This window comes from Tupaia chinensis, unplaced genomic scaffold (genome assembly GCF_000334495.1).
Source record: "Tupaia chinensis unplaced genomic scaffold, TupChi_1.0 Scaffold144346_1, whole genome shotgun sequence".
NCBI classification, from domain to species: Eukaryota; Metazoa; Chordata; class Mammalia; order Scandentia; family Tupaiidae; genus Tupaia; species Tupaia belangeri.
In genome coordinates, this window is record NW_006204205.1 from 4,705,206 (window position 1) to 4,732,191 (window position 26,986).

General features: G+C 37.9%; 1 protein-coding gene across 1 annotated transcript in view; it reads left to right on the top strand.

The window, feature by feature from the left end:
- MEIKIN (meiotic kinetochore factor) overlaps positions 1-26,986 on the top strand; it is a 108,316-nt gene that overhangs the window by 76,885 nt on the left and 4,445 nt on the right. The window contains exons 10-14 of the mRNA XM_027767652.1: positions 5,959-6,117; positions 8,737-8,817; positions 15,744-15,863; positions 19,874-19,997; positions 24,739-24,903. Coding sequence (XP_027623453.1) covers positions 5,959-6,117; positions 8,737-8,817; positions 15,744-15,863; positions 19,874-19,997; positions 24,739-24,903 — 649 coding nt within the window. The remainder of the gene's footprint in view (positions 1-5,958; positions 6,118-8,736; positions 8,818-15,743; positions 15,864-19,873; positions 19,998-24,738; positions 24,904-26,986) is intronic.

The following is a 26,986-nucleotide window of genomic DNA, read 5'->3' on the forward strand; positions in this document are numbered from 1 at the left end:
AAGAATTTGTCCATCTCATTCAAGTTTTCTTGTTTGTTGGCATATAGTAACTCATAGTATTCTCTAATGATGTTTTCTATTTCTATTATGTCTGTTGTAATGTTTCCTCTTTCATTGAGAATTTATCTGGTTATTTTCTCTCTTCTTAATTAGTCTAGCTAATGGCGTGTCAATGTTGTCTGTCTTTTCAAAGAATCAGCTTTTGGTTTCATTTATTTTCTGTATAGCTTATTTTCTATTTCATTTATTTTTGCTGGAATCTTTATTATTTCTTTTCTCCTGGCATTCTTTGAATTTTTTTTGTTTTTCCAATTCTCTGAGGCATATGTTAAGTTGTCCATTTGCCATCTTTCTTTCTTTCTTTCTTTTATTTTATGTGCACTAATTGCTATGAACTTCCCTCTTGTAACTGCTTTTGCTGTGTCCCATAGATTATGGAAACATGTACTCATTATCATTGGTTTCAATGAATCTTTTGATTTCAGTCTTAATTTTTTCAGTAGTTGTAAAGTCATTCAGGAGTAGGTTGTTTGCATTTAATTTTACTGACATAGCACTCCCTTAAGAACTTCTTGGAGATCTGGTTTGGTGCTGGTAAATTCTTTCAGATTTTGTTTATCTGAGGATATTCCTGTCTTTTCTTCCCAAATGAACAATAATCTTGCTGGGTACCGTATTCTCAGTTGAAATTGCTTTTCCCTTAACACTTTGAATATATTTTCCTATTCTTTCCTCACTTGCATTGTTTCTGATGAGAGGTCTGCTGTTAGTCTGATGGGATACCTTTTGTAGGTAACTTGCCATTTTTTCTCTTGCCAGTCTTAGTATCTTGTCTTTGTCTGTGGTCTTGGTCAATCTGGCTATAATGTGTCTTGGAGAAGATCTTCTTGGGTTGATTCTATCTGGGGTCCTCTGTATTTCTTGGGACTGAATCTTTGAGTGCCTCTCTAGGTTTGGAAAGTTTTCTTGCAGGATTTCATGGAGTGGAAATAAGAGTTCAAAAACTAAGAAAATGGACAACTTAATTGTAGGGACAAAGTCTGGAGTTGAATGTTATATCCCAGAATTCAATCTGGAAGATCGAACCACAACAGAAGAAAGATTAAGTACATGAGACTGAACTGATGAAACAGCATTCTGTGACTTGACTAAAATATTGCTGCTTTTCTCCTAAACTTTGTTGTCCGGTTTTAAGGATTTTTGTACTGTCTTGAGCTGTCAATAGGTTCATGTGCCTACTATTTGAACAGAGTACTAACCTGTTTCTAGGCTTTAAGTTTCAAGGAAATATCCTTACCAGTTCAAAACTGCTTTTCTTGAAATTACCAGTTGAATTTGCTATTGAACGTAGTTAGATTACTTATGATATTGTGTGATCAAAATGTTGGGGGAAAAGGAATTGAAGACAACTGTAGACAGTGGAGATAGTGTAATAAAAGAGTGGGAAAGGGCAGAGGGTCACACATGGGGTAAAAACAATATATATATATATATATATATATACACATATAAATGGAATATTATGGATGATAACATGCATGATTAAGCCACTATGCAGTTTATTCTAGATGGGAAACCACATTTAGTATGTTGTGATGATGCTCAGGGAATGAATATAAATTAATTTAAAAAAAAGTTTCAGGAGGAAAAAAAACACTAAAACTGTTCTTATCGAAATTAAAAAAAAATGTGTATTTGATGACTGCAGTAAGCTATCTAGCCCCAGCTAGGTGCTACTTTATAGTATGTTCATTCTACTCACTGATGTTTATGCCTAAAGTCAGACTTGGGTTCATGGATATGTATATATCAGCTGCACTTGCTATTGGAAATATTTAGACTAATTAAGTTCATTAGCAAATCAATTAAATGGGGGGCTAAAGGCATAGAAAGCAACCATGGATACCAAAGACAATGTGGGAGGAGGGTGGGACATAGCAGAGGATGAGGGATAGGGAATCAAGGATGGCAAAAAAAGAAAAATATACAGAAAATAAGAAATGGAAAATTATTTGTTGATAACATATATGTTAAAGTGCTTGATTGAGCCAATATACAGTGTATTCTGGATGGAAAATTCATTTTGTATGCTGTAATGATGTATAGTGAATTAATGTAAAAAATAAATTTAAAGAAAAGAAAAAAAGGAGTAGGTTGTTTAGTTTCCATATGTTTGTGTATTTTTTAGTTTTTTTTCCATAAATTAGTATCAAATTTAATTTTATCATTATAGAAGATGCTGGATTTAGTTTCTATACCTTTGAATCTATAAAGGCTTGTTTTGTGCACTGTCATGTGGTCAGTCTTCAAAAAGTTTCCATGCAGTTGTGAAAAAATGTGTACTTTGTGGTTTTTGGGTGGAAGGTTCTATAGATGTTTGTCAAGTCCATTTGATTTGTGATATAATTTAGATCCTGTATCTCTTTTCTTATTTTTTGTCTAGATGATCTGTCCAAAGGAGATAGTGGAGTATTGAGATCCCCAACAATTAATGTGTTACAGTCTTTTTCTCCTTTTAAATCTAGCAGTGTTTCCTTCATGTATTTGGCTGCTCCTGAGTTGGATGCATAGATATTTATAAGCATTATATCTTCTTGATTGACTAGTCCTTTTACTACTATATAATGCTCTTCTTTGTCTCTTCCTACAGTTTTTGTCTTAGAACTTACTTTTTCCAAAATCAGTACTGTGATTCCAACCCTTTTTTTTATTTCTATTTGCATGGAATAGCTTTTTCCAGCCCTTCACTTTTAGCCTATGTATGTCTTTATCCATGAGGTATATTTCTTGTAGGCAACAGATAGAAAGTTTCTGGGTTTTTTTGTTTTTGTTTTTGTTTTTGTTTTGTTTTGTTTTAGCCATTCAGCCAGTCTCTGTCTCTTGATTGGATCATTTAATTAACAGTCAATGTTATTATTGATATTTCTGGTCTTGTCCCTACCATCAAGTTAACCATTTTCTTGGTTGTTTTTTGTTCCCTTATTTCTGTCTGTCTCTCTTTAGTTTTCTTGGTATAGCATTCCCTTCAGAACTTCTTGAAGAGCATGTCTGGTGTTGGTAAATTCTTTCAGGTTCTGTTTATCTGAGAATATATATATATTTTTTTTTGAGAGGTTTTTGCTATAGGGTGCGTGTGCTTGCCAGAGAGACAGAGAGACAGAAAGCAAGAAATCGTCCCCCGGGGGGATGGCCACACCGCAATCCCTTCTCCTCCATTCTCCTCTTGGGATCCTGGCCCTGCATGTACACACACCTAGCATGAGTTTAAGCCACCAAATCCAGGATTCGAATCACAGTCAACTACATAGGAGATCAGCGACATAGCCATTATGCCAACTACTGGTCCTATATCTGAGAATGTTTTTATCTTTTCTTTCCATTTGAAGGATAATCTTACTTGGTTGAATTTTTTTTTTTCTTTTAACACTTTGAATATATCTTCCAATTTTTTCCTTTTTCACATTGTTTTTGCTGAGAGGTTCAAAGTTAACCTGATGGGATAACCTTTGTAAGTAACTTGACATTTCTGTCTTGCCTCTTTTCTTTTTTCTTTTCTTTTCTTTTCTTTTCTTTTTTCTTTTTTCTTTCTTTCTTTTCTTTTCTTTTTCTTTTTCTTTTTTTTTTTTTCTGAGAATTTTTTGCTATAGAGCATGTGCACTCACCAGAAAGACAGGGAGAGACAGAGAGACAGAAAGCAAGAAATCACCCCCTGGGAGGATGGCCATGCCATAATACCTTCTCCTCCATTCTCTTCTCACGCACGCACACGCACCTGGCATGAGTTTAAGCCACTGGGTCTAGAACTCAGACCACGGTCAACTACATGGGAGTCCAGTAACATAAGCCATTACACCAACTGCTGATCCCTTGTCATTTTTAATATCTTGTCTTTACCTGTGATTTTGACCAATCTGGCTATGATGTGCCATGGAGAGGATCTTCTTGGGTTGATTCTTCTTGGGTTAATTCCTTTGTATTTCTTGGGTCTGCATGTTCAAATGCTTCTCTAGGTGTGAAAAGTTTTCTTCCAGGATTTCATGGAATAGATGATCAATTCCCTTATTAGTTTCTTCACCTTCTGGGTGAAACTTACTAGTTTCTTCATTTTCACCCAGATTATTATTATTCAGATGTTTGGACATGTATTTTTTTTGGGGGGTGTTATTTTTCATTCTTTTTGGTTATTTTTTTCCTAGGTCAGAGGTTTTGTCTTCTAGATCTGAGATTCAATCTTCTGCATAATCTAATCTGCTTTTAATACTTTAGAAGGAGGCTCTGATTTCCTGTATGGTAGCCTTCCTCTCTAACAGTTTCATTTGATTCTTTTTTATGGTGTCTATTTTTTCTTTTAGATCATAGAAGGACTTCCTTATATCCTAGAGTTTGTTGTCTCTTTTCTCTTGTATCTCATTTAGTTTTGCCACTATGAATATTCTGAACTGTTTATCTGACATTTCCACAAGTTCTATCGTACTGTCTGTGGATGATAAGGAATTGTTCTTTTCCTTTGGGAGAGAGAAATTGTCTTGGTATTTCATATTTATTCTGCCTCTGCACTGGCTTCTGATCACTTGATGGATTATACATTTCTTCCTAATTTCTTAGAGTTAATTCTGAGAGTTCAAATGCCTACAGGAGGTGGTGAGCCAAAGGCTCTCTGCAGAACCATCTCTATAATGCTCACCTTGCAACATGTACCATTGTCACTGGAACTAGATATTCTAGTGGCCTCCTAGTTTCTCAAGAATAGGTGCACCTGGGAGGCTGGCAGGTGGCGTGGTAGTTAAGGGTGCTGGACTCCCACATGGCCAACCATGGTTCAAGTCTCAGACCTGATGGCTTGCTTTCTCACTTTCTCTCTCTCTTTCTCTCTCTATCCTGCTCTGGTCAAATTAAAATAGATAAATAAAGTTAAATAAAATAATTCTTTAAAAAAAAAAAAAAGAATAGGTACACCTGAGGCTGAGCTGCAGGGTTTCAACTGGGAAAGAAAATAGGGGTCATGAAATGCACTTCAGGAAACTATGAAGTCTGGAACTGTCTGAAGACAGTAGAGGTCCCAAGACGATCTCTGGCCTCAGTTTTCTTACAAGCTGCTGCTACACAGGTTTTGGGCCTAATGGCAGACAGGAGAGGTAGAATTGGAAAGATCTGGGCACCTGGAACTGTCAGTAGACCCTGGAGGTCCCAAGGTGATCTCCAGCCTCAGTAAGTTTTCTCACTAGCTGCCACCATGCAGGTTCCAGGGCTAATGGCAGATTAAGGAGGTGGAAGTGGCAAGGTCCGGGCATCTGGAATAGTCGGGAGACAGTGGAAGTCCTAAGACAAAAATCCTGATTTTTAAAAATGGGTGAAAAACTGGAACAGGCAATTCATCAAAGAAAATGTGCAGATGGCAATAAGTCCATGGAAGGTTGTTCAACATCATATGTCATTAGGAAATTGCAAATTAGAAGAACAATGACTTACAAGTATACACCTACCAGAATGGCCAAAATTCAAAACATTGACCTTACCAAATGCTGGTGAGTATGTATAGCAGTAGGAATTCTATTCATTGCTGGTGGGAACGCAAAAGGGCATAGCCACTTTGGAAGATAGTTTGGCATATTATTGCAAAATAAAGACAGTTATATAAATATTTTCATGTTTTTTTCCTAAAATTTAGCTTTAAATATTGATAAAATAACTAATTTTCATTTGTTTGCATAGAACACTATTTGGGAAAAGTTACTTTAACTGTTGTAGTGCCATTTTGTGAGCTGCACATTTCAAACTATTTTGTCTTTCAACTTTTTTTTTTAACTTAAATATATAGAACACATTATTTTTCCTGGAAAATCACTTAACTTTAAATCTTTTTTTTTTCAAGTCAAAAGAATAACAGGACATCTGAGAAGAACTGGAAATGTTTTTATAGCACCGTGAATGTATTTCATGATTGTAAATTTGTTTCAGTTCAAAGAAGATTCTGAACATAGGGATACAAATTTTCAATCAAAGCTAAACTCTCATCTAAAAATCAAGGTGCCGTCTTCTCACCGTAGTTCTGCTCATAAGAGAGATGCGGGTAGATCCAATAAAGTTCCACCGTGTCAGCCCCTGGAACCTGCACTGGTAAGCACTAGTCTTTTATTAACTAATAATTCTTGAAAGACTATAAAAAGAAAATATGCTGGCTGGGATGATTTAGAAATGCACAATTTCTTTCTCTGATGCTGCTACTACTGCTTCTTCTTCTTCTTCTTCCTCTTCTTCTCCTTCCTCTTCTTCTCCCCCTTCTTCTTCCTCCTCCTCTTCTTCCTCTTCTTCTTCTTCACTGGGTCTCACAGTCATGAACCTCTTGCCTTAGCTTCCCACCGGAGTCTAAAGTCATATGCCACCACACCACCACACTATACCTAACTGGTTAGACAGGGTCTCACTATGTTACCCAGGCTAGCCCGAGTTTTCAATCCTGCCTCAGCCTTCCAAGTCACTGGCATTAAATGTGTACACCACCACATCCAGCCTTTAGGTTGACCTGGGAGTTGAATCTGGGCCTCCTATCTGGTTCCAGCCTGTGGATCATAAGATCTTAGAAGTGAATGCCACTGTGACTGGGCCTAGAAATGCATAATTTAACAAGTCTAAGCAAAAAATATAGGGAAGCTATATACCTATATGGAGAATGCTTTTTTAACATCAAATTGACAGTTGACAGTTGTATCATTTGAGACCACTGTGAAGCAGATATTTAAGTGTTTAGGTAACTTATTGGAGGGGCTAATACCTGATAAAGGAAAGCAGGAAGGAAGCTGAATTGGCCAGGGATGGTCTGTCTTCAGTGCAGATCTGCCGAAAGTTTTCTCAGTGAGAAGTTCTGGAGCAAAAGTTATCTTTTGCAAAAGTCTATGTAGAGCTGCTATGCCCATGCATTGACTGGTGGCTGCCCGAGAAGACAATGGTCTCAGCTTAAAAGCTAAAGCAGATTCTGAAAAAGTTTCAGCTAAAAACTTCCAGTTAACTGTACTCTTTGCAATGGAACAGCAGGTTCTTTGCTCAAGCAGTTCTGCAAAGAGCACTTCCAAGGCTGCCACAATACTACTAATAGTAGACCCCATAGTACTCTTTACATGTAGTATTTTAACCATTGCACTACAACCTCTAGTGTTAGATGAGGAAATTAAAAGATTATAAAGCTTATAAGTTAGAGAGCTGACATTCAGTGTACCAGGTAAAAATGCCCATGAATTTTATCTCAAAAAATCTGCAGATTATGTTTTATGCCAACAACTAATTTAAGCCAGAATGAAAGACAAGAATAAAGACATCTAATAAAAGCTCTCCTGTGCAATTCAAGCTTTTTCTTTGAGTTTGGGTTTCAGATTTGTCATTATATAATAGATACCTATCCAAAAAGAGAGATTCATCAGAACATGGTTATTTCATGGAATCCAAACGTTGGGAAGGCAGCGTTTCTAGAAATAAAACTGTCTGGCGGCCAGCAGATGGCGTAGCAGTTACATTGCTGTACTCCCACATGGCTAACCAGGGCTTCAGTCTTGAACCTGGTAGCTTGAAGGTCATGCCAGGTACATGTCCAAGATCTCAGGAGGGAAATGGAGGAGAAGGGATTGTGGTGTGGCCCTCCCCCCGTGGGTTGATTTCTCACTTTCCTTCTCACTGTCTTTATCTCTCTCTTTCTGTCTCTTTGTGGTGAGTGTACATGTCCTAAGGCTAACACCTTTAAGAGAAAGGAAGGAAGGAAGGAAGGAAGGAAGGAAGGAAGGAAGGAAGGAAGGAAGGGAGGGAGTGAGTGCGGGTGTGGGAAGGAAGGAAGGAAGGAAGGAAGGAAGGAAGGAAGGAAGGAAGGAAAAAGAAAACTGTCTGGCTCTCTCTCTGTCTCTTTGACTATTACTCTTTCTGCTCTGCCATTCTGCCTGTGTTTCGGGCTTTGTTTCATTCAGTCTCAAACTGTCTCTCTCTTCTCCCTGACTGTCTTGATCTCCTTTTGTATCTTTTTCTGTCTCTCAATCTCCTTCTTGTCACAGTTACTATTTGTCCTCTCTCTTATTTCTCTGTCTCCTCTCACCTTCTTTTACTCTCTTCTCTCTTGATTTTTTGTTGTTTTTTTGTTTTGTTTTGTTTTGTTGATCTCGTCTTTTCTCTCCTTGCTCACTTTTTCTTGCTTTGGCCACCTGTCTTTCTGTGTGCCTTTTTATATCTTCAAAAAATAGAATATGAGTCTGCCTCCTGTTTTATAATTTCTCTAACTTTGATGTTTTATAAATGAAAGTATCTGTGTACATTTAAACTTATTCTTTTAAACCAATTATCCTTGCTACATATATCTTTTAACAGCTTCAAAAATAACTTGCAATCCTTTTCCATAAAAAATACAGTAATATTGAACTAAACAAATAATAAAAATAAATAGACTTTCTTAGCAGTTAACAAAGATGATCAAAGCATTATTTCCCAATTTGACACTCTAATTAGCTTTTCTTTTTAATAGTAATTTCAATCAGGGTATTCTCATAGAGTCGTTATGCCACAGAGAATTCCGTGGGGAGTTGTTTGACCTAGCTCCAGTCAGAGATCCTTTATTTTTCTGTCAAGTGGTTTAAAATTTAATTAGCAGATTAAAGTATTAGTATTACCCATTATGATCTAGTTTACTAACTTTAAAATGATGATTTTACTATAGTAGTTTGTTTCTGCTATTCAATCCCCTGCTTTATAAAACATTTATAGAAAACGAATTCCAGTACTCCAGATAAGAAAAGCCGAGGCCTGTTAACAAGTACTCCATCTTCAGAGACAGCTGGTTTTGTGGTGAGTATTAGCATTTATCACATGTAGTATCTGTTTTCTGTCTCCTGCCTCTTTCCAGTCTTCTATTTTTGTCATATCAGGGCAATATTGCCTACAGAGAATAATAGTTGTATTTTTCTGTTGCATAAACACACTTGCATTGGAAGTACTGTATATACTGTTATACAGGTATAGGAGAAAGAAAGATTAGTATACTGTAGCACCAATCAGGGTTCTTCTTTTATCTTATTTTTACTTATTTTAGTAAAATTATATAAAATTTTAGCAATTTTTAGGTTCTCAGTTCAGGTACATTCACATTGTTGTGCAACCGTAACCACTATCCATCTCTAGAATTTTTTTTCATCTCACAAAATTGAAACTCCATATCTATTAACAATAATTTCCTATTCTTCACTCCTATAGCCCCTTGCAACCACCTTTTGTTTTTATTTGAGAGAGAGATTTTTGCTATAGGGTGTGTTCACTTGCTGGAGAAACAGAGAAACATAAAGCAAGAAATCACCTCTTAAGGGGGGATGACCACACCACAATCCCTTCTCCTTGGGATTTTGGGCATATATGCACAAGTGCTGGTGTGAGTTTCAAGCCTCCAGGTCTGGGACTTGAGCTGCAGTCAGCCATGTGAGAGTTCAACAATGTAACCATTATGCCATCTGCTGCCCCCCTACCCCCCGTCCCCCGCAGTCACCTTTCTACTTCCTGCCTCTCTGACTTTGACTGTTTTATTACCACCATTCTACTTTCCGTTTCTATGAATTTGACTACTCTAGATACCACATATAAATGGAATCACACAATATCTGTTCTTTTCTGATGGCTTCTTTCACTTGCATGATGTCTTCAAGTCCATCTATGTTGTAGCCGTGTTGTCAGAATTTCTTAATAAAGGCTGAATAATATTCCATTATGTGTATAGACCACATTTTGTTTATCCATTCATCTGTCAATGAACATTTGGATTGTTTCTACCTTTTGACTTTATGAATAATGCTGCTATGAACCCATGTTGTGGGTGTATAAATATCAGTTAGAGTCCCCACTTTCAGTTTTTCGGAGTATACATCCAGAAGTGGAATTGCTGGGCCATGTGGTAATTCTATTTATTAATTTTTGAGTAACTACCACACTGTTTTTCCAAAATGGCTCCACTATTTTATATTTCCACTAGCAATGCACAAGATTTCCAATTGTTCTATATTTCCACCAATACTTGTTATTTTCTGTCATTGTTGTTTTTGATATTTGCAGTTCTCATGGGTGTAAGGAAATATCTAACTTTGTGCTTTATTTAATGATTAGTGGTGTTAAGTATCTTTTTGTGTGCTTGTTGCCCATTTGTGTATCTTTTTTTAGAAAAATGTCTATTCAAGTCATTGTTCTTTTTTGAGTCAAGTTGTTCATTTTATTATTATTGGGTTGTAGAAGTTCTTTTTATATTCTGGATTTAAGGAATTATCATATGTATGATTTTCAGATATTTTCTCATACTCTATGAGTTGCTTTTCACTCTCTTGGTAGTGTTCTTTGATGAAGAAATTTTTTTATTCAATTTGGTCCAATTTTTTTTTTTGGAGAGGTTTTTGCTATAGGGCGCATGTGCTTGCCAGACAGACAGAGAGAGATGTAGAGACAGAAAGCGAGAAGTCAGCCCCCCGGGGGGATGGCTATGCTGCAATCCCTTTTTCTCCATTTTCTTCTCGGGATCTTGGGCATGCATGCACACGCACCCGGTGTGAGTTTAAGCCACCGAGTCCAGGACTCGAACCATGGTCGACTACGTGGGAGTCCAGCGACATAGCCATTACGCCAACTGCTGGTCCCCAATTTAGTCCAATTTTAACAACACATATATGTAGCTTTCAGGGACACAAAGGATATGCCTAATTATAAGAGTCATCCATGCAGGAAAACTCAAAGTATGGTGTCTTTTGTCATATTTATTAGTTTATAATGCATGTATATTTCCTTCCAGAGATTCAGTTTTCCATTTTTTACTATAAGTAATGTTGCCTAGTAATCAGTTGACACTTTCACCCTTCCAAGGGTAAAAAAGTTCCAAAGAGAACAGAATTACAGAATTAACCAAAGAACAGATGCTCATGCTAGGGAAAGGGTTTTCATTGCCCACAATCTTTCCAGTGTTTTCAAAATTAATACTTTTTTTCAGAAAATAAGTGTGTTCTTCCTTTATGAGAGAGAGTGCATGCAAAAGCACATGGGAAGGACATAGGCTTACAGAGATAGCATTCTTTTATTTTTTTAGTTTTGCTATAGGATTCATGTGCTCACCAGAGACAGAGAGACAGAGAGAGGAGCAGAGAGAGTGAGAAAGTGAGAAGAAATCACCACCCAGAAGGGATGGCTGCACCACAATTCCTTCTCCTCCATTCTCCTATTGGGATTTTGGGCATGCACACACACAACGCCTGGCATGATTTTCAAGCCACTGGATCCAGGACGGTTTGATCTAGGACTCAAACCCTGTAGTCAGCCGAGTAGGATCCAGCCACCTTAACCTCCCCCTGCTGGCCCAAAATGAGCATTCTTGACAGAGCTTGCCATGTTACGATTCTCCTGCCTCAGTCTCCCAGTTAGCTAGAACCACAGGTGTGTATCACTGTACCAGCCTATTTTAGATTGGTCTAGCACTCAAACCTAGGCTTCCCATGCAGCCTCAGCCACCATGCAGCAGTATCCTCTCATCTGCACTACTCATATCTGGGCCAAATGTTTTATTTTTAATTGATTATTTGTTGATATTTGGGTATAAAGGGTATAGAATAGAAGTACCAAAATGAATTTTTCTCTGCAAAACTGCTTTAGTGTTTATTTTACAAATACCAGCATCTTTTGAAAAGTGAGATATAGTTCACATTTTGTACAATTTGCCATGGTAAACTGTCAATTTTAGAAACATTTTTATTACCTCAAAAAGGAACCTATACTCTTTGACTAATGACCTCTTGCTCCTTCATACCATTTTCCAGCCCTAAGCAAACACTAATCTTCTTTCTATCTATAGATTTTCAGTTATGGACAATTTATGTGAATCGAATCATGTAATATATAGTAATAAGAAGTTATGACTGACTTCTTTCACTTGGTATAATGTTTTCCAGGCTCATCAATATAGCAGCATGTATTAGTATTTCATTCCTTTTCATAGCCAAATAACATTCCATTCTGTTGATGGAAATTTGAGTTGTTACCACCTTTGGATATTATGAATAATGTTGTTATAAGTATTGTGTGCAAGCTTTTGTGTGAACATATGTTTTCATTTCTCTCTGGTGTATACCTACAGGTGAAATTGCTGAGTTACATGGGAACTCATTTGAAAAATCACCAGACCTTTCAAATGTGACTTAACAAGTTTGCATTTCTAACAGCAGTGTATGAGTGTTCTGATTTCTTCACATTCTGACTTCACTTGTAATTATCCATATTTTTAGGTGTGAAATGATATCTCATTATAATTTTGCAATTGGGCTTATTGGCCATATATAGATCTTCTTTGGAGAAATGTGAATTCAGGTCATTTGCCCATTTTTAAATTATTTTTAAGGTTGAGTTGTAATAGATTTTTATATATTCTGGATACTAGACTCTTATCAGATAAGTGCTTTCTAATAAATAAAAGCACTTTTGAGAATGAGATTTTAAGGTCAAAATTTTGTTAGCAAATCAGCCTGAGTCTAATTGCTCTTTGGTTCATTTCACAGATAGCTGCCACCGAATGAGGCATGTATATCCCCCTCAGTTATAAACTATTGGACCTTGGCTGACCACTCTAAAATGGCTTGTTGATCAAAGACCTCTGGGAGATTTTCATCTCACTTTCATATGACCTTCCTAAGATACACATGGATAGGCATGAAATTGTTCTGTCCTCCTAGGAAGAAAGGAGCGGGCAAGGACAGATGCACACCCCTTCACCCAACTCCTACCCAATGCATCTGATAATCTCTTCCAGACACCTATCCATGTGGTCTAGCCTAGGTTCAGGTCAGATTGACCTAGTTTAGTCCAGCTGGTCAACATGCCAGAACTTTTTGGAGACCTCAGCTGTATATTTGATGACCCTAATTTAGGTATTTTGAATTTACAGAAATATGTGGTGATTTGCAACCTGGTAGAGATATGAACATGGCATTTAAGAGAGACTTCTGTGTTAGAGAGAGAGATTTTAAATCTTTAATATTCAGTTTGTAGGCAAGGGGACAAGGGTAGGACACTAGAAGTTTACATTTTTAAAAAAATAATTATATATTCTTCTGTAAGAGACAGCTCCATGGCTCCTGCGATCTAGCCATTTTGGGGGAAATGGAGAAATGAATAGTTCCCACTGATAATTTGGCCTCCAGCATACAAAACTCACGTGATTGAACTTCCAAGTTTGGGAAGAAACCGACCATCCACCAGATGACTAGAAATCGCTGCAGGACCACAAGAAATATGGGAAAGCAGGAAAATACCTCTCCTCCAAGGGGAATGGATAACTCCTCTTCATCCACACACAGTTCAATGGAAATCATGGAAATGTCTGGTAAAGAATTCAGGACATTCATAATGGCAAAACTTACAGAGATGGAAGAGAAGAGAGACAAGGAACTGCTGAAGAGGAAGGAGAAAGGAGTTGAAGAGTTCCAGGAGGTGAGGAAATTCATGCAAGATCTAAAAGAGGAATTTCATACTTTACAAAAGAAGCAGATGGAACTGTTAGAGATGAAGGCTATAATACAAGAAGTCAAAATTTCCCTAGAAAGTATTAAAAGCAGACTAGATCATACAGAAAATAGAATCTCAGATGTAGAAGAGAAAATTGCTGGCCTAGAAAAATCCACCATGAAGACTGAGAAAATGGCTCAGAAATTTGAGAATAATATACGAGAAATACTAGATACAATTAAATGTCCAAACATCTGGATAATAGACATCCCAGAAGGCAAAGAAACTCATAAGGGCATTGATAATCTATTCCATGAAATCCTACAAGAAAATTTTCCAAACCTGAGAGGCACTCAAAGATTCAGTCCCAAGAAATACAGAGGACCCCAAATAGAATCAACCCAAGAAGATCTGCTCCAAGACACATTATAGCCAGATTGACCAAAACCACAGACAAAGACAAGATACTAAGACTGGCAAGAGAAAAAAGGCAAGTTACCTACAAAGGGTATCCCATCAGACTAACGGCAGACCTCTCATCGGAAACAATGAGAGCGAGGAGAGAATGGGAAAATGTATTCAAAGTATTAAGGGAAAAGCAATTTCAACCGAGAATTCTGTACCCAGCAAGGTTATCGTTCATTTGGGAAGAAAAGACACGAACTTTCCCAGATAAACAAAACCTGAAAGAATTTACCAGCACCAGACCGGATCTCCAAGAAGTTCTTAAGGGAGTGCTATGTCAGTAAAATTAAATGCAGACACACAGAAATAAGAGTTCAGAAACTAAGAAAATGGGCAACTTAATTGTAGGGCCAAAAGCTGGAGTTGAGTATTACATCCCAGATTTCAATCTGGAACATCGAACCTCAACAGATACAGAAGAAAGATTAAGTACATGAGACTGAACTGATGAAACAGTATTCTACGACTTGACTAAAATATTGCTGCTTTTCTTCTAAGCTTTGTTGTCTGGTTTTAAGGACTTTTGTCCTGTCTTCAGCTATCAATAGATTCATGTTCCGACTATTTGAACAGAATACTAACCTGTTTCTAGGCTTTAAGTTTCAAAGAAATATCCTTACCAGTTCAAAACTGCTTTTCTTGAAACCATCGGCTGATCTTGCTATTGAAAGTAGTTAGATTACTTATGATATTGTGTGACCAACGAAATGTTGGGGGAAAAGGGATTGAAGACAACTGTAGACAGCAGAGATAGTGTAATAAGAGAGTGGAATGAAAAAAAAGCATTAAAAATACCCATTTGATGACTGCAGTAAGCTATATAGCCCTAGCTAGGTGCTACTTTATAGTATGTTCATTCTATTCACTGAGGTTTATGCCTAAAGTCAGACTTGTGTTCATGGATATGTATATATCAGCTGTGCTTGCTATTGAAAATATTTAGATTTATTAAGATATTTAGTGGAACAATAAAATGGGGGAGGCATAGAAAGCAACAATAGATACCAGACACAGTGTGGGAGGAGGGTGGGAGATGGCAGAGGGTGAGATAGGAGTCAAGGATGGGGAAAAAAGGCAAAATATACAGGAAACAAGAAATGGAAAATTATTTGTTGACAATAACACATATGTTGATGTGCTTGATTGAGCCAATATACAGTGTATTCTGAATGGAAAAATCTCATTTTATATGCTATAATGATGTACAGTGAATGAATGTTAAATTTTTAAAAATTATATATTTAATTTTATTTATTCATTCATTTATTTTTAATTTGACCAGAGAGAGAGAGAGAAAAAGAGAAAGCCACCAGGTCTGAGACTCAAACCGTGGTCAGCCATGTGGGAATATCCAGTACCTTAACCACCACACCACCTGCTGGTCCCCCTAGAGGTTTACATTTAAAGGAAGAGCCAGAGGAAATTATTCTAGGAGGTATGGTTGCTATGTAGATAAATTTCATTTAGAAGACATTGGGTACTTACTGGATGAATGAATAGAAAAATTATGTTGTATAGCAAACAAAATTTTCTATTTAAAAAATAACTTTAAATCAGAAAAGTATTTTGATCTTTATCATAGATTTATTTGTCCCAGTTAAACATGCATCTGTTGAAGTCTTGTTTCCAAGTGTCACTAATTTTATTTGTTCAGAGGAAATTATTCATATGTCAAACTTATAAGAAAATACTTCCAGTGAAAGAATATTTTAAATTTTCCTTTAATTACTTAAAAATAATTGCTTTTGCAACATTTAACTTCTACAAAAGAGTAATATATTCTTTTATAGATTGATTTATCCTCAGTGCAAAAAGCGTCTCTTGAAGAACTATTTCCGAATGTCAGCAATTATGTTAATTCAAATGAAATTGTTCCTGTGTCAAGTTTGCAAGAAGATTCTTCAAATGAGGTGATATTTTCATTCAACTGCTAAAGAAATTATTACTGTTTTATTAGGGTGATCTCTGCAGCATGTTAGGTAGGGCACCACTGGTTGCATACTGTGAGAGAATTTGCAAATTCAGAGAGAAAAGAATAGAAAAGATTTTTTTCACTTTCCAAAGGGAAGTAAGGGGATAGATGCAGAGTTGTATCACATGACCCTGAAGGATGCGGGTCAGCATCTTTTACAGGGTTGTTTCTTTAGAGGTTTTTGCTATAGGACTCTTGCAGTTGCTGGAGAGACAGAAAGACAAAGACACAGAGAGCAAGAAGTCACCCTCCCCCCCCCAGGGGGATGGCCATACTGCAGTCCCTTCTTTTCCATTCTCCTCTTGGCACTCAGGGTATGCATGCACAAGCACCTACAATGAGTTTCAAGCCACCAGATCCAAAACTCGAACTGCAGTCAACCATGTAGGAGTCCAGCATCTTAACTACCACCCCACCAACTGGCCCCTTACTAGGTTTTAAAGGCAAGGGGTTTAGGGTAGGTTAATTAGGGCAATTCTGAGACAAGATGCCCGTTGATTTCCACATTCTCTGTATTATTTCATTGATATCTCTGGTTGACCACTTTGATCTGCCATATGTTTGGAAGTTCGTTGATTTTTTAGAGTCAGCAACAGATGGGTCTCAATCTCCATGTCTGTAGACAGACAAAAGTTAGCCATCTGTGGTGAGGTGGATAGGGCCAGCTAGCCAGAGGAGAAAAAGGGAGAAAGAAGAGGAAGAGAAGGAATGTTTGAAGATCCCATCAAGTGTAACACTGACTCAGCCTAGTGTCTGGGAGACACTGAGGCACTGAGTTGACCCTTTCTAATCCTCAAAATACCTAGTAGGCTTTTAACCCTTTCATTAGATACTCTGTATAGGAGATCATTTAAGAAATCTGAAATTAACCAGTGGCATGATGGTTAAGGCAGCTGGATTCCACATTGTCAAGTACACAGTTTGAGTCCCAGACCCAGTTGCTTTAAAACACACCAGACACATTTGTTTGTGTATACAAAATCCTGATGGAATGGAGAAGTGAAACAAAAGGGGTTTTAGCATGACCCAGCCCTTTGAGGGGCGCTCTCTCCCTCTCTCTCCATGTTAGTGAGAAAAATAATTAATCCAATTAAAAGATGAACAAATGCGCTGAATAGACAACTTTCCAAGGAAGGCTTATGACTGGTCAAAAGGCATATGAAAAAAATGTTCAAAGTCTCTTGTCATAAGGAAAGTGCAAATCAAGACCATAATGAGATACCACTTAACTCCAGTCAGAATGGCTAAGATTAAAAACATGAAGAATGATAAATGCTGACAATGCTGAGGTGCAAAGGGAACCCTCCTACTCTTTTGGTGGGAATGTAAATTATTGGGTTGTCGGAAAAATCATGACATATTTTTTCATGTTTTTCTATGCAAAAATGTGTCATGAATTTTCTGACTACTATAGTACACCATTGTGAAGAATAATATGGAGATTCCTCAGAGATTTACAAATAGAACTACCATATGACCCAGCAATTCCACTCCTGGGTATCTACCCAAAGGATATGGAAACAGTCAGTTGGAAAGACACTTCCATATCATGTTTATTGCAGCATTATTCACAGTTGCTAAGACATGGAATCAACCCAAATGTCTAAGAACAGACTAACTAACTGAAAAAATGTGGCACATATATACTATACAATACTACTCAGCCATAAAAACCAATGACCTTGATATGTGATATAAAGTAGACAAATATGAAAGATGTAATGCTAAGTGAAGCAGGCCAAACTGTGAATGAGAGGCATTGTATACTCCTGCTCAATATATACTAAATGTACTCTATGGCAGAAACTGAGGGACTGGAAGGTATAATTACCATGAGGGCAACTGCAGATACTACAGATGGTATAGGAGGGGGGTAGGTAATAGGGGATGGGAGAAAGGGGATCAGGGAAAGAAAAAAATATTTAACAAATGCAAAAATGAAAACTCATCTGTTGATGATTATGTGATAGTATCTTTGACTTGATTGATATGCTCTGTATTCATGCTGAGAAAAACCATTATGTATATTGTAAAGATGTTCAATGATTAAATGTAATAAAAAATGAAGTTTTAGTGAAATGTTTCATGTGTTTGAAGATACTGAGTTTTTTTCCTCTAATGGTGGAAAGGTCAAGTTTCTCCATATGTCCGTTAAATGAAACTTGCTATTGATGATGATTTTTAAATATCATTTCTAATATTTTATCTGTTTAAGCCATCAATAATAAAGAGGAATATGTTGAAATTAGCCACTATTTTGATGGTTGATTTGTTGGTTTTTCCCTGTGGCTCTATATTTTTTGGCTTTAGATATTTCAAGGCTACTTTATTACTTTCATATATGTTTAAAATTGTTATATTTTTCTAGTGAATCAGATCCTTTTTCTTTCTTTATCAAGCCTAATAATTTATGCCTAAAAATGTGTTGTTTTGTCTTGGATTATCTTTTGTTTGATTAAATAAAATAATTAAGATGACAGAAACAAATCTATCATTACTCACACTGCATATACATGAACTAAACTTGACAGTTACAAGACAGATATTGGTACACTGTAAGGAAAATATAGCTATATGAGAGCTATCCCCAAACAAGAGGCTATAAGAAGGCTGAAAATAAAAGGACAGGAAAGGATGTGCTGAGCTAATGCAGAAAGAAAGATGGGGAATGTTAGGCCTTTGGTTTATATCTGTTGCTACTGCATTAGCTAGTAGAGCTAAGGCTGGGCACCAGACTGGGAACTCTCTAGCCACATTTCAGGAGTCTTGCTTAGTGCTGGAATCTCAAGTTTAGTATTTCCTTTTTCTTATTTCCCCACGGACTGTGTCCAGGATTGTGGAATATGTTGATTGCCTAGGCTAGGTCTTATAGCCACCATGGTGATGAGAAGTATTATAGATGTGTTTTCATACATATTACCATACTATTATTATACACCTGGTACATAGGAAAGTGCGGTATGCAGGCTGGTAGAGGTGGGTTCTCCCAGAGAACTTCGACACTGTTAAGTACCAGAAGAATGGAATATGAATGCTGGACAGGAAAATAGCAGCTGTTCATCAGAGGATAATTTGAATTTTACAATAGAACAGCTTCCATGTAGGTTTTATTTAAAATTAAGAGGAGCCCTATATGTATCTCTATTTTTGAGTTCTAGGAAGTAAGATATCTCACTTCTGAAAGATAAGGTATTTCTTTATTCTAGAGACTGTCTCCTTGATGGGAACTTGTTAAAATTAACTCAAGTTGAAAAATCAAGAAATCTAGTGTTTGACTCAGAGTTAAATTTTAATTTGTGTTTTAACTCAATAAATCATGAAAACTCTCTCCTACTTTGAAGTGCTTGAATTTCAACTCTACCATTTTACTTGCTTTCTTTCTTGAAGTAAGTCATCCATGCTATCTGAAACTGTTTCCTCACTTGTAAAATAGGTATAATTGGGAACCAGCAGTTAGCATAATGGCTATGTTGCTGGACTCCCACATAGTCGACCACGGTTTGCGTCCCGGACCCAGTGGCTTAAAACTCACGCCAGGTGCGTGTGCGTGCGTGCCCAAGATCCCGAGAGGAGAATGGAGGAGAAGGGATTGCGGCATGGCCATCCCCCCTGGGGGGGGGTGATTTCTCGTTTTCTGTCTCTATGTCTCTCTCTGTCTGTCTGGTGAATGCACGCGCCCTATAGCGAAAATCTCTCCAAAAATAAATAAATAAATAAATAAATAAAGATAAATAAAATAGGTATAATATAATCTCCTTTAGTGGTTCATGTAGGTATTAAATGAGCAAATGTTTTATAACCAATTAAAGTCTGAAATAGGGTAAGCATTTATTTGATGTTTGCTGTTATTAATATATATGAAATATTAGTAATGAGACTATTTACATTTGAAATAATATACAAATATAGAGCTTGGATGAATTATGTAATATCTGCCTTTTTTTTCAGTTTCCTTCAAATGCATCAGAAATATGTTGTATTATTAGAGCATCACCAGGAACTAGGCAAGTGAAAAGTAAAGGTGTTATTGTAAAAAAGAAGAAATATTCTCCTCCTAAAGATATTCCTCAAGGTACTATAATATGAATGCAGAGCATACTTTCTGGATGTTATACAACAGTTTTTCATTGTAAATATGTATATATACATGTGTGTGTATATATATACACACACACTGAGAGTTCTTGCACAAAATGCAAACGGTAAAATTATGTCTAGATTTTAGAATCTAAGTAGAATAATTTCTTAAAAGTCAAATAGTTCAGGGGACCAGCAGGTGGCATGGTGGTTAAGGTGCTATATTCCCACATGGCCGAATGCGGTTCGAGTCCCAGACCTAGTGGCTTGCTTTTCACTCTCTCTTTTTCTCTGTCCGTCTTTGGTCAAATTAAAACAAACAAACAAACAAATAAATAAAGTTAAAAAAAATAATTCTTTAAAAAAAGTCAAATAATTCATCTTTTGAAAAATTAGCTTTTGATACTGATGTAAAATGGATTTATCTGAGATATGTCCTCTTATAACTATTTGAAAATTTGTGTTGTTTAGGTTTCTTTTGTAGTAGTATTCCTTTTAGCGTAGAGATGTTTTTGTACTCACCTAACATTGATTGAACACTTCCTTTGAAGAAAATAAAAAACTGTGGTAAGAACTTTATTTTATCTCATTTTTTAAATCATAACTTTAGGATACACAGGATATGTACCATTATCCTAATTTTGTATTTAAGATTTTGAGACTTTGGGCATTTAAGGGAGTTGGGTCCCACATGGCCAACTATAGCTTGAATCCTGGCTGTGGTGGCTTGAGAAACATGCTTAGGTACCTGTGTGTGCCTGCCCAAAATCTAGAGGGGAAGGAGTAGAGAAAAAAGGATTGTGATGTGATTATGCCCCACTAACAGTTGCTTTCTCTGTATCTGATGAGTACATGTACCTTCTAAAAATAAGCAAATAAACAAAAAAACCACTCTGAGGATAAAAGTAATAGGTAATTTGTCCAAGATCATACTGCTATCAAGGGGTAGAGAGGAATTCAATCTGTTAAGGCTTCTAACCTCCTAGTTAGGTTTTCTTTAGTCTTTGGTTTGTTCATTTTAGTTTCTATAGGGCATGTGCACTTGCTGGGGAAAGAGACAGAGAGAGAGAAGTGAAAAAGCACTCCCAGAGGGGATAGGCATGCTGCAATTCCTTCTTCCCCACTCTTGTCTTGGGATTTTGGGCACGCAGGCATACACACCCAGTGTGTTTTCCAAAGCACCAAGCCTGAGACTCAAACTACAGAGCAGTCATGTGAAATCCAGTTGCCTTAACCAACATGACACATTGGCTGCGCCCCCCCTTTTATTTATTTTTTAATTACCAGAGGATACGTGTACTTACTAGAGAGAGAAGGAGCCGGGGGGAGAGAAAGTGCTCCCCAATGGAGGATAGTCATGCTGCAGTCCTTTCTCCTCTATGTTTTCATCCTCTCAGGATTTTAGGAACATGCACACATGTACCTGATATGTTTTTCAAGCCTCTGAGGCTGGGATTAGAACCATAATTGGCCATGCAGTACACAGCTTCCCTAACCACTAAGTTATAAGCCCAGTCTCTCCATGTTAGGTTTGTTTGTACTCTCCACTTAACCACTGCTCTACGGGCCTGGGCCTTCAAGCTGTCTGCTCTTGATCCTTTCCTTCATCCCCTCCACAGTGCCTGAGCACAATGCCTGAGCATTTTCTAAATCCACAAATATGTCTTTTTAAAATAAGCTTATAAATGTATATGTTTATGTATTCACACGTATATTATGAGATTTATTTCAAAGAATTGACTTACACAATTTTGGGGTCTCACTGGGCAAGTCTAAAAACTGTGAGGCAGGCTTGCAGGCTAGAAATTCTTTGGTCAAGAGCTGATGATGCAGCCCACATGCAAATTTCTTCCTCAGAGAAACATCAGTTTTGGTCTTAAGGCGTGTCAGCTGATTGAATGAGGCCTATCCACATTATCAAGGATAATCCGTTTACTTACAGTCAGCTCTGATAGATATTGACCACATCTACATCAACACTTAGGGTAGTATTTGATTGAATAATTGTGTAATATAGCTTAGCCAAGTTGACACAGCCATCACAGTTCACACTTTGTCAAATATACACCCATATAGGCTCACCTCTTACACAGTGGCTAAGCACTGAGCATGCAGAACTGGATCCCACATGGTCTTCTGTGCTTCATGGCCCTGGCAGCTTGAAAAACACTCAGGGCATGTGTACATGTGTGCTTCAAATCTTGAGGGAATGAAGAAGTAGAGCAAAAAAGATTGTAATGTGACCACAGCCCATTTGGTGGTGTTTTCTCTCTCTTTAAGCAAATGCCCTCTAGAAGAAAAAAAAGAGAATCCCAACACATTCCTTAAACTGTACTTAATCTCCAAAATAGACAGTAATAAAGTCAAACTTTTGCCTAATATGGTACAACTATCCTGTCTAAAACTGAAAATGTGATTACCGTTTCCTCAGAAGAAGATGCAAAGTCCTTGGGTGATAATTGCTCTTGATATTCTGTAACTTAAAAATAGCAACAAGGACAAGTAAAGAGTTGAAAATAAAGTTAGCTGTTTAAATAGCTGGGCCAGCCCTACAGTCTAGTGGTTAAAGGAGTCAGATCCCACATGGCCTATCAGGGTTTGAATCCCAGCCCTGGCAACTTAAAGTCATTCTGGGAACATGTGCATGTGTTCCCTAAGTCCTGGCAAGATGGATAAATGGGAGAGAAGGATTGCCATGTGACCATGCCCTATTAGGGGTGATTCCTCCAGCTCTGTCTCTGTATCTCTCCAGTGAGTGCAAGTGCTCTCTGGCAATTTAAAAAAAAAAAAGGAGAAAAACTAGTTATGTAATATCTGGTATGTAGTCCATATCCCTCTGCCTTCAACAAAAACTTCTGATGGCCATAGTTCTTTACCTGGTGGTTGACCTAACCTGATGGGTCTTGAGCATTAATAGTCCAGCCTAGACTGGCAATTGTAGTTTCCTATTAACCTTACTCACAGGATATGATAACATTAATAAATATTTTATAGGATCTCCTGTATTCCAGATATACTCTTTGCAATTCTTGTGGAGTAGTAATCTAGTTTCCCCTGTTGATAACCCAGATCAATCACTCCAGCCCAAGCTGGAACCCTCTTCTTGACCTGTAGACTCTCAGGCAGGAATAGCCCCAAGTTAATAGGCTGTAGTCTTAATATTATTTCAAGGGAATAATTTTCTCCCAGTAGAATTCCTCCCTTTGGTACCAAGACTTCTAGGTCAGCAGAGTATAAAGTCAAGGAAACAAGAAGGAAAATTTTGCTAGTGGGCTTCAAGGGGTAATGAGTAGGGCCATTTCCATTTCTACCCCTTAATTCCTGGCTATGAGAGAAAGAGTACCACGTATTGGGATACTAATTCAAAGCATATACAGTCTTTTGGAGAACTTTGCCTCAGCCATGCAAATTATTACCCCCAAGCTGGTGTTATAATTGAATCTTCAAAAGACCATTTTACCATTCTGTCAAACCAACTTCTTCAGCATGGCTGGAGACATGGTAAGACTGGTGAATTCCATGAGAACGGGCCCATTGTTGTACTACTTTTACTGTGAATTAAGTTATTTGATCAGTATTGTGTGAAATACCATGATGGGGAGGTAAGGCATCATGTAAATCTATGAATGGTAGTTTTGGCAGAATCGTGTGGAAGGAAAACAAATTTATATCCAGCAAAAACAACTTGGTGCCCCTTCTATGATAGAAGTGATCTAGTGTAATCAGGCTATCACCATGTAGCTGCCTGATCACCCCAAGAGTAGTACCGTATTGGGATTAGTGTTGGTCTCAGCTGCTGACAGATTGGACACTCAGCAGGGACTATACCCAGGTTGGCCTTGATAAGTGGAAGTTCATGTTGCTGAACCCATGTATAACCTTCGTCCCTGCCATCAGGGTCACTTTGTTCATGATCTATAAACAAAGAGGATATCAGCCAGCCTCTAACTTCTAGCCTTGTTTTGATAGAAGTGGCTGGGAAAGAAACTGGTATCAAAAGAATTAGTTGTTTTATCCAATTTATTATTGTTTTCTTCGTTCCTTCTTCCCTTCCTCCCTCCCTCCATCCCTCCCTCCCTTCCTTCCTTCTTCCCTTCCCTCCTTCCTTCCTTCCTTTCATTCTTTCTAATTTGACAGAGACAGAGTGAGAGCAAGAGAGATTGCGAGGGAGAAGGAAAGTGAGAAAGCAAGCTGCCAGGTCCAGGACTCGAACCACAGTTGGCTATGTGGGAGTCCAGTGCCCTTCGCCACCATGCCACCTGCTGGCCCCTTGAGCTACCTTTTTTGAGAATTCGCATGGGACAAATATCTTTTTTTTTTTTTTTTTGCCCAGAGAAGTCTGTCCAATACCTCTTCCCAAATTTCCTTGTCACCAACTTTCTTTTTTAATTTAATTTATTTTTTCATTTTTCCACATATCAAAATACTGAATTTTAATGATAATGTTCAATTTTCTAATCATATTTCTTCCAAGTCCTTGACCATCCAGCCAAACCACTGGCTACCACCATGAATATGAGTCAGAATATTATTCAACATCTAGCCATTTCTCCTTCCAACGAAGTCAACAATCAGGTGCAGTGCTCGAAGTCCTGGGAGGATTTCTCTTTATCACTTTCCTTCAGAGATGTCCCAGAAAGAAGTTGTAGTTGCTCTAACTGTCCACGTCGAGGTGGTGCCTGCATATTCTGCAGAACTACCTGTAAGCCAAGCCTGAGCTTTTCTTACTTCATCAGTTTATCACAGAGAACTTCCCCATGTCAATACAAGTATAGGCTGTGAGAAGGAAGGTAAAGTAGTGAGAGTGGGGGCCGTGAGTATGTGGGCCGCTTCTCACATTACTCGTGCCTTCAGGGCCTATTCTGTCTATCTCAATTCTTCACTGGAGTTCTGTGTAACAGGTAAATCAGCAATATACATTTACGCATAGCTGTTCAATGTTGCATGTTCATGTTGCTTGTGCAGTTAAATACCTATCGATGAATTTCACATGAGGTGCCAGACACAGTAGAGCACATACAATATTATTTAGATGTCATTGAAAACCAGGCAAAACTGGAGGACAGACAGTGACACAGCAGTAAAATACTGTGAGACTGACCCACATGGGAAGTTTCCCACTTTGCCACCGGAGACCTCTCTGAACATGTGGGGCATGTGTGTGTCCATAATCAGGGACTGGCTGGGTTTGAACTTCAGCAACAAGACTGTAGGAGTGCTGTCTCTCTTTCTGTCTGTCTGCCTCACTCACTGATCAAAGAAATAAATTTAAAAAGAAAAAAAACCAGGCACAACTAAACTGTAGTGCAAATCATGATGGTACACGATGTCAGGAAAGTTATAACTCACTTTTGTATAGAAAAAGAGAAAAATATGTCATGACTTTCCCAACAACCTAATAGATGCTATAATAGAAAGAGGGTATTAATTGGAAGGGGTTATGAAGAAAGAGTTCTAGGGTTCTGGTAATCTTCACTTGATTTTTTTGTCTTGTATTAATTTATGACATCAGATACTGTCAAAATTTTGGGTTTAAGTATGCAACAATTTTTTTAAAGAATCATTTATTTATTGATTGACTGATTGGAGAGGTTTTTGCTATAGGGCGCTTGCGCTCGCCAGACAGAGAGAGACACAGAGACAGAAAGCAAGAAATCCCCCCCAGGGGGGATGGTCACGCCACAATCCCTTCTCCTCCATTCTCCTCTCGGGATCTTGGGCATGCACGCACACGCGCCAAGAGTGAGTTTTAAGCCATCGGGTCCGGAACACGAACCGCGGTCGACTACGTGGGAGTCCAGCGACATAGCCATTATGCTAACTGCTGGTCCCTATTTATTAATTTTTAATTTGCTATAGGGCACATGTGCTCACGAGAGAGAGAGAGAAAGAGAAAGGGAAAGTGAGAAAGCCAGCCTCCAGGTCCCGTATTTGAATCACAGTTGACCATATGGGAGTCCAGCACCTCATCCTCCATGCCACCTGCTGGTCCCTGCAACAGTTTCTTTTAAATATGCCTGGGAGGTTAGACAAAGTATGTGTGTGTGTATGTATGAACAAATGTATTCTATTTTGCTACAGGGTACATGTACTTGCTGGAGAGAGATAGAGAATAAGGAAGGAAAAGTGAGAAAGCACCCTCCATGGAGAATGGTCATGCCACAACCCACTCTCCTCCTTTCCCCACTTTCATGACCTTGGGCACACAAGCACACAAGTCCAGTGTGTTTTTCAAGTGTCCGGATTTGAGAATCAAACCATGTGGTTGGCTCTGTGGGATCCACCTTAACCACCATGCCACAGACTGGCCCCCAAAGTTTTAAATTTAATTCACAGAGAAACTCTCCAGAGAATGTTTAACTAGTAGTGTCACCTCCCGACTTCTTTCTAGGCTGTTCCCAGGACAGCAACCTCCTCATTTAAAGTAACTCTCTTTCAACCTCTGGCCACTTGTCTCTGCCTTCCCTTTAGTAAAAATAGCAAAGCCCCAAGCTAACTAGTGATCATGATATTTTAAACATGCAGCAGCCTATTTTTAGTCCTGGCATTTAAAGTTTTAGCTAGTTTGGCAGTAATCTAATCAGGACTACAGGGTGAAGCTCACTTTTGATGGTTTAGGACCCTGTTCAGTGTACTGCTTGTTCATATTGGCACTGTGCTGATTGAAGGGAAAAATGGTGAAAGTGAACCAACAGAGATGTGATAGAGGACATGTAAGTAGAAGTCTGAGGATGGTGACAGAGTTCTGAGGACGGTGACAGAAGAGGCCATAGAAAACATGTAGTTCAGAGTGTCTCAATGTGTGTCCTCTGACTACCTATCCCAGAATAACTGCAGACCCAAATAAGGCAATGATCTCTTAAGATAAGGTATGGGATTCTACGGTCTGATGATATCTCAAAGTGATTCTAATAAACACTAAAATTTGAGAACTATATACTTTCCTAGCCTACTTTGTTTATTTTAGAGGCAGTAAAAATGAAC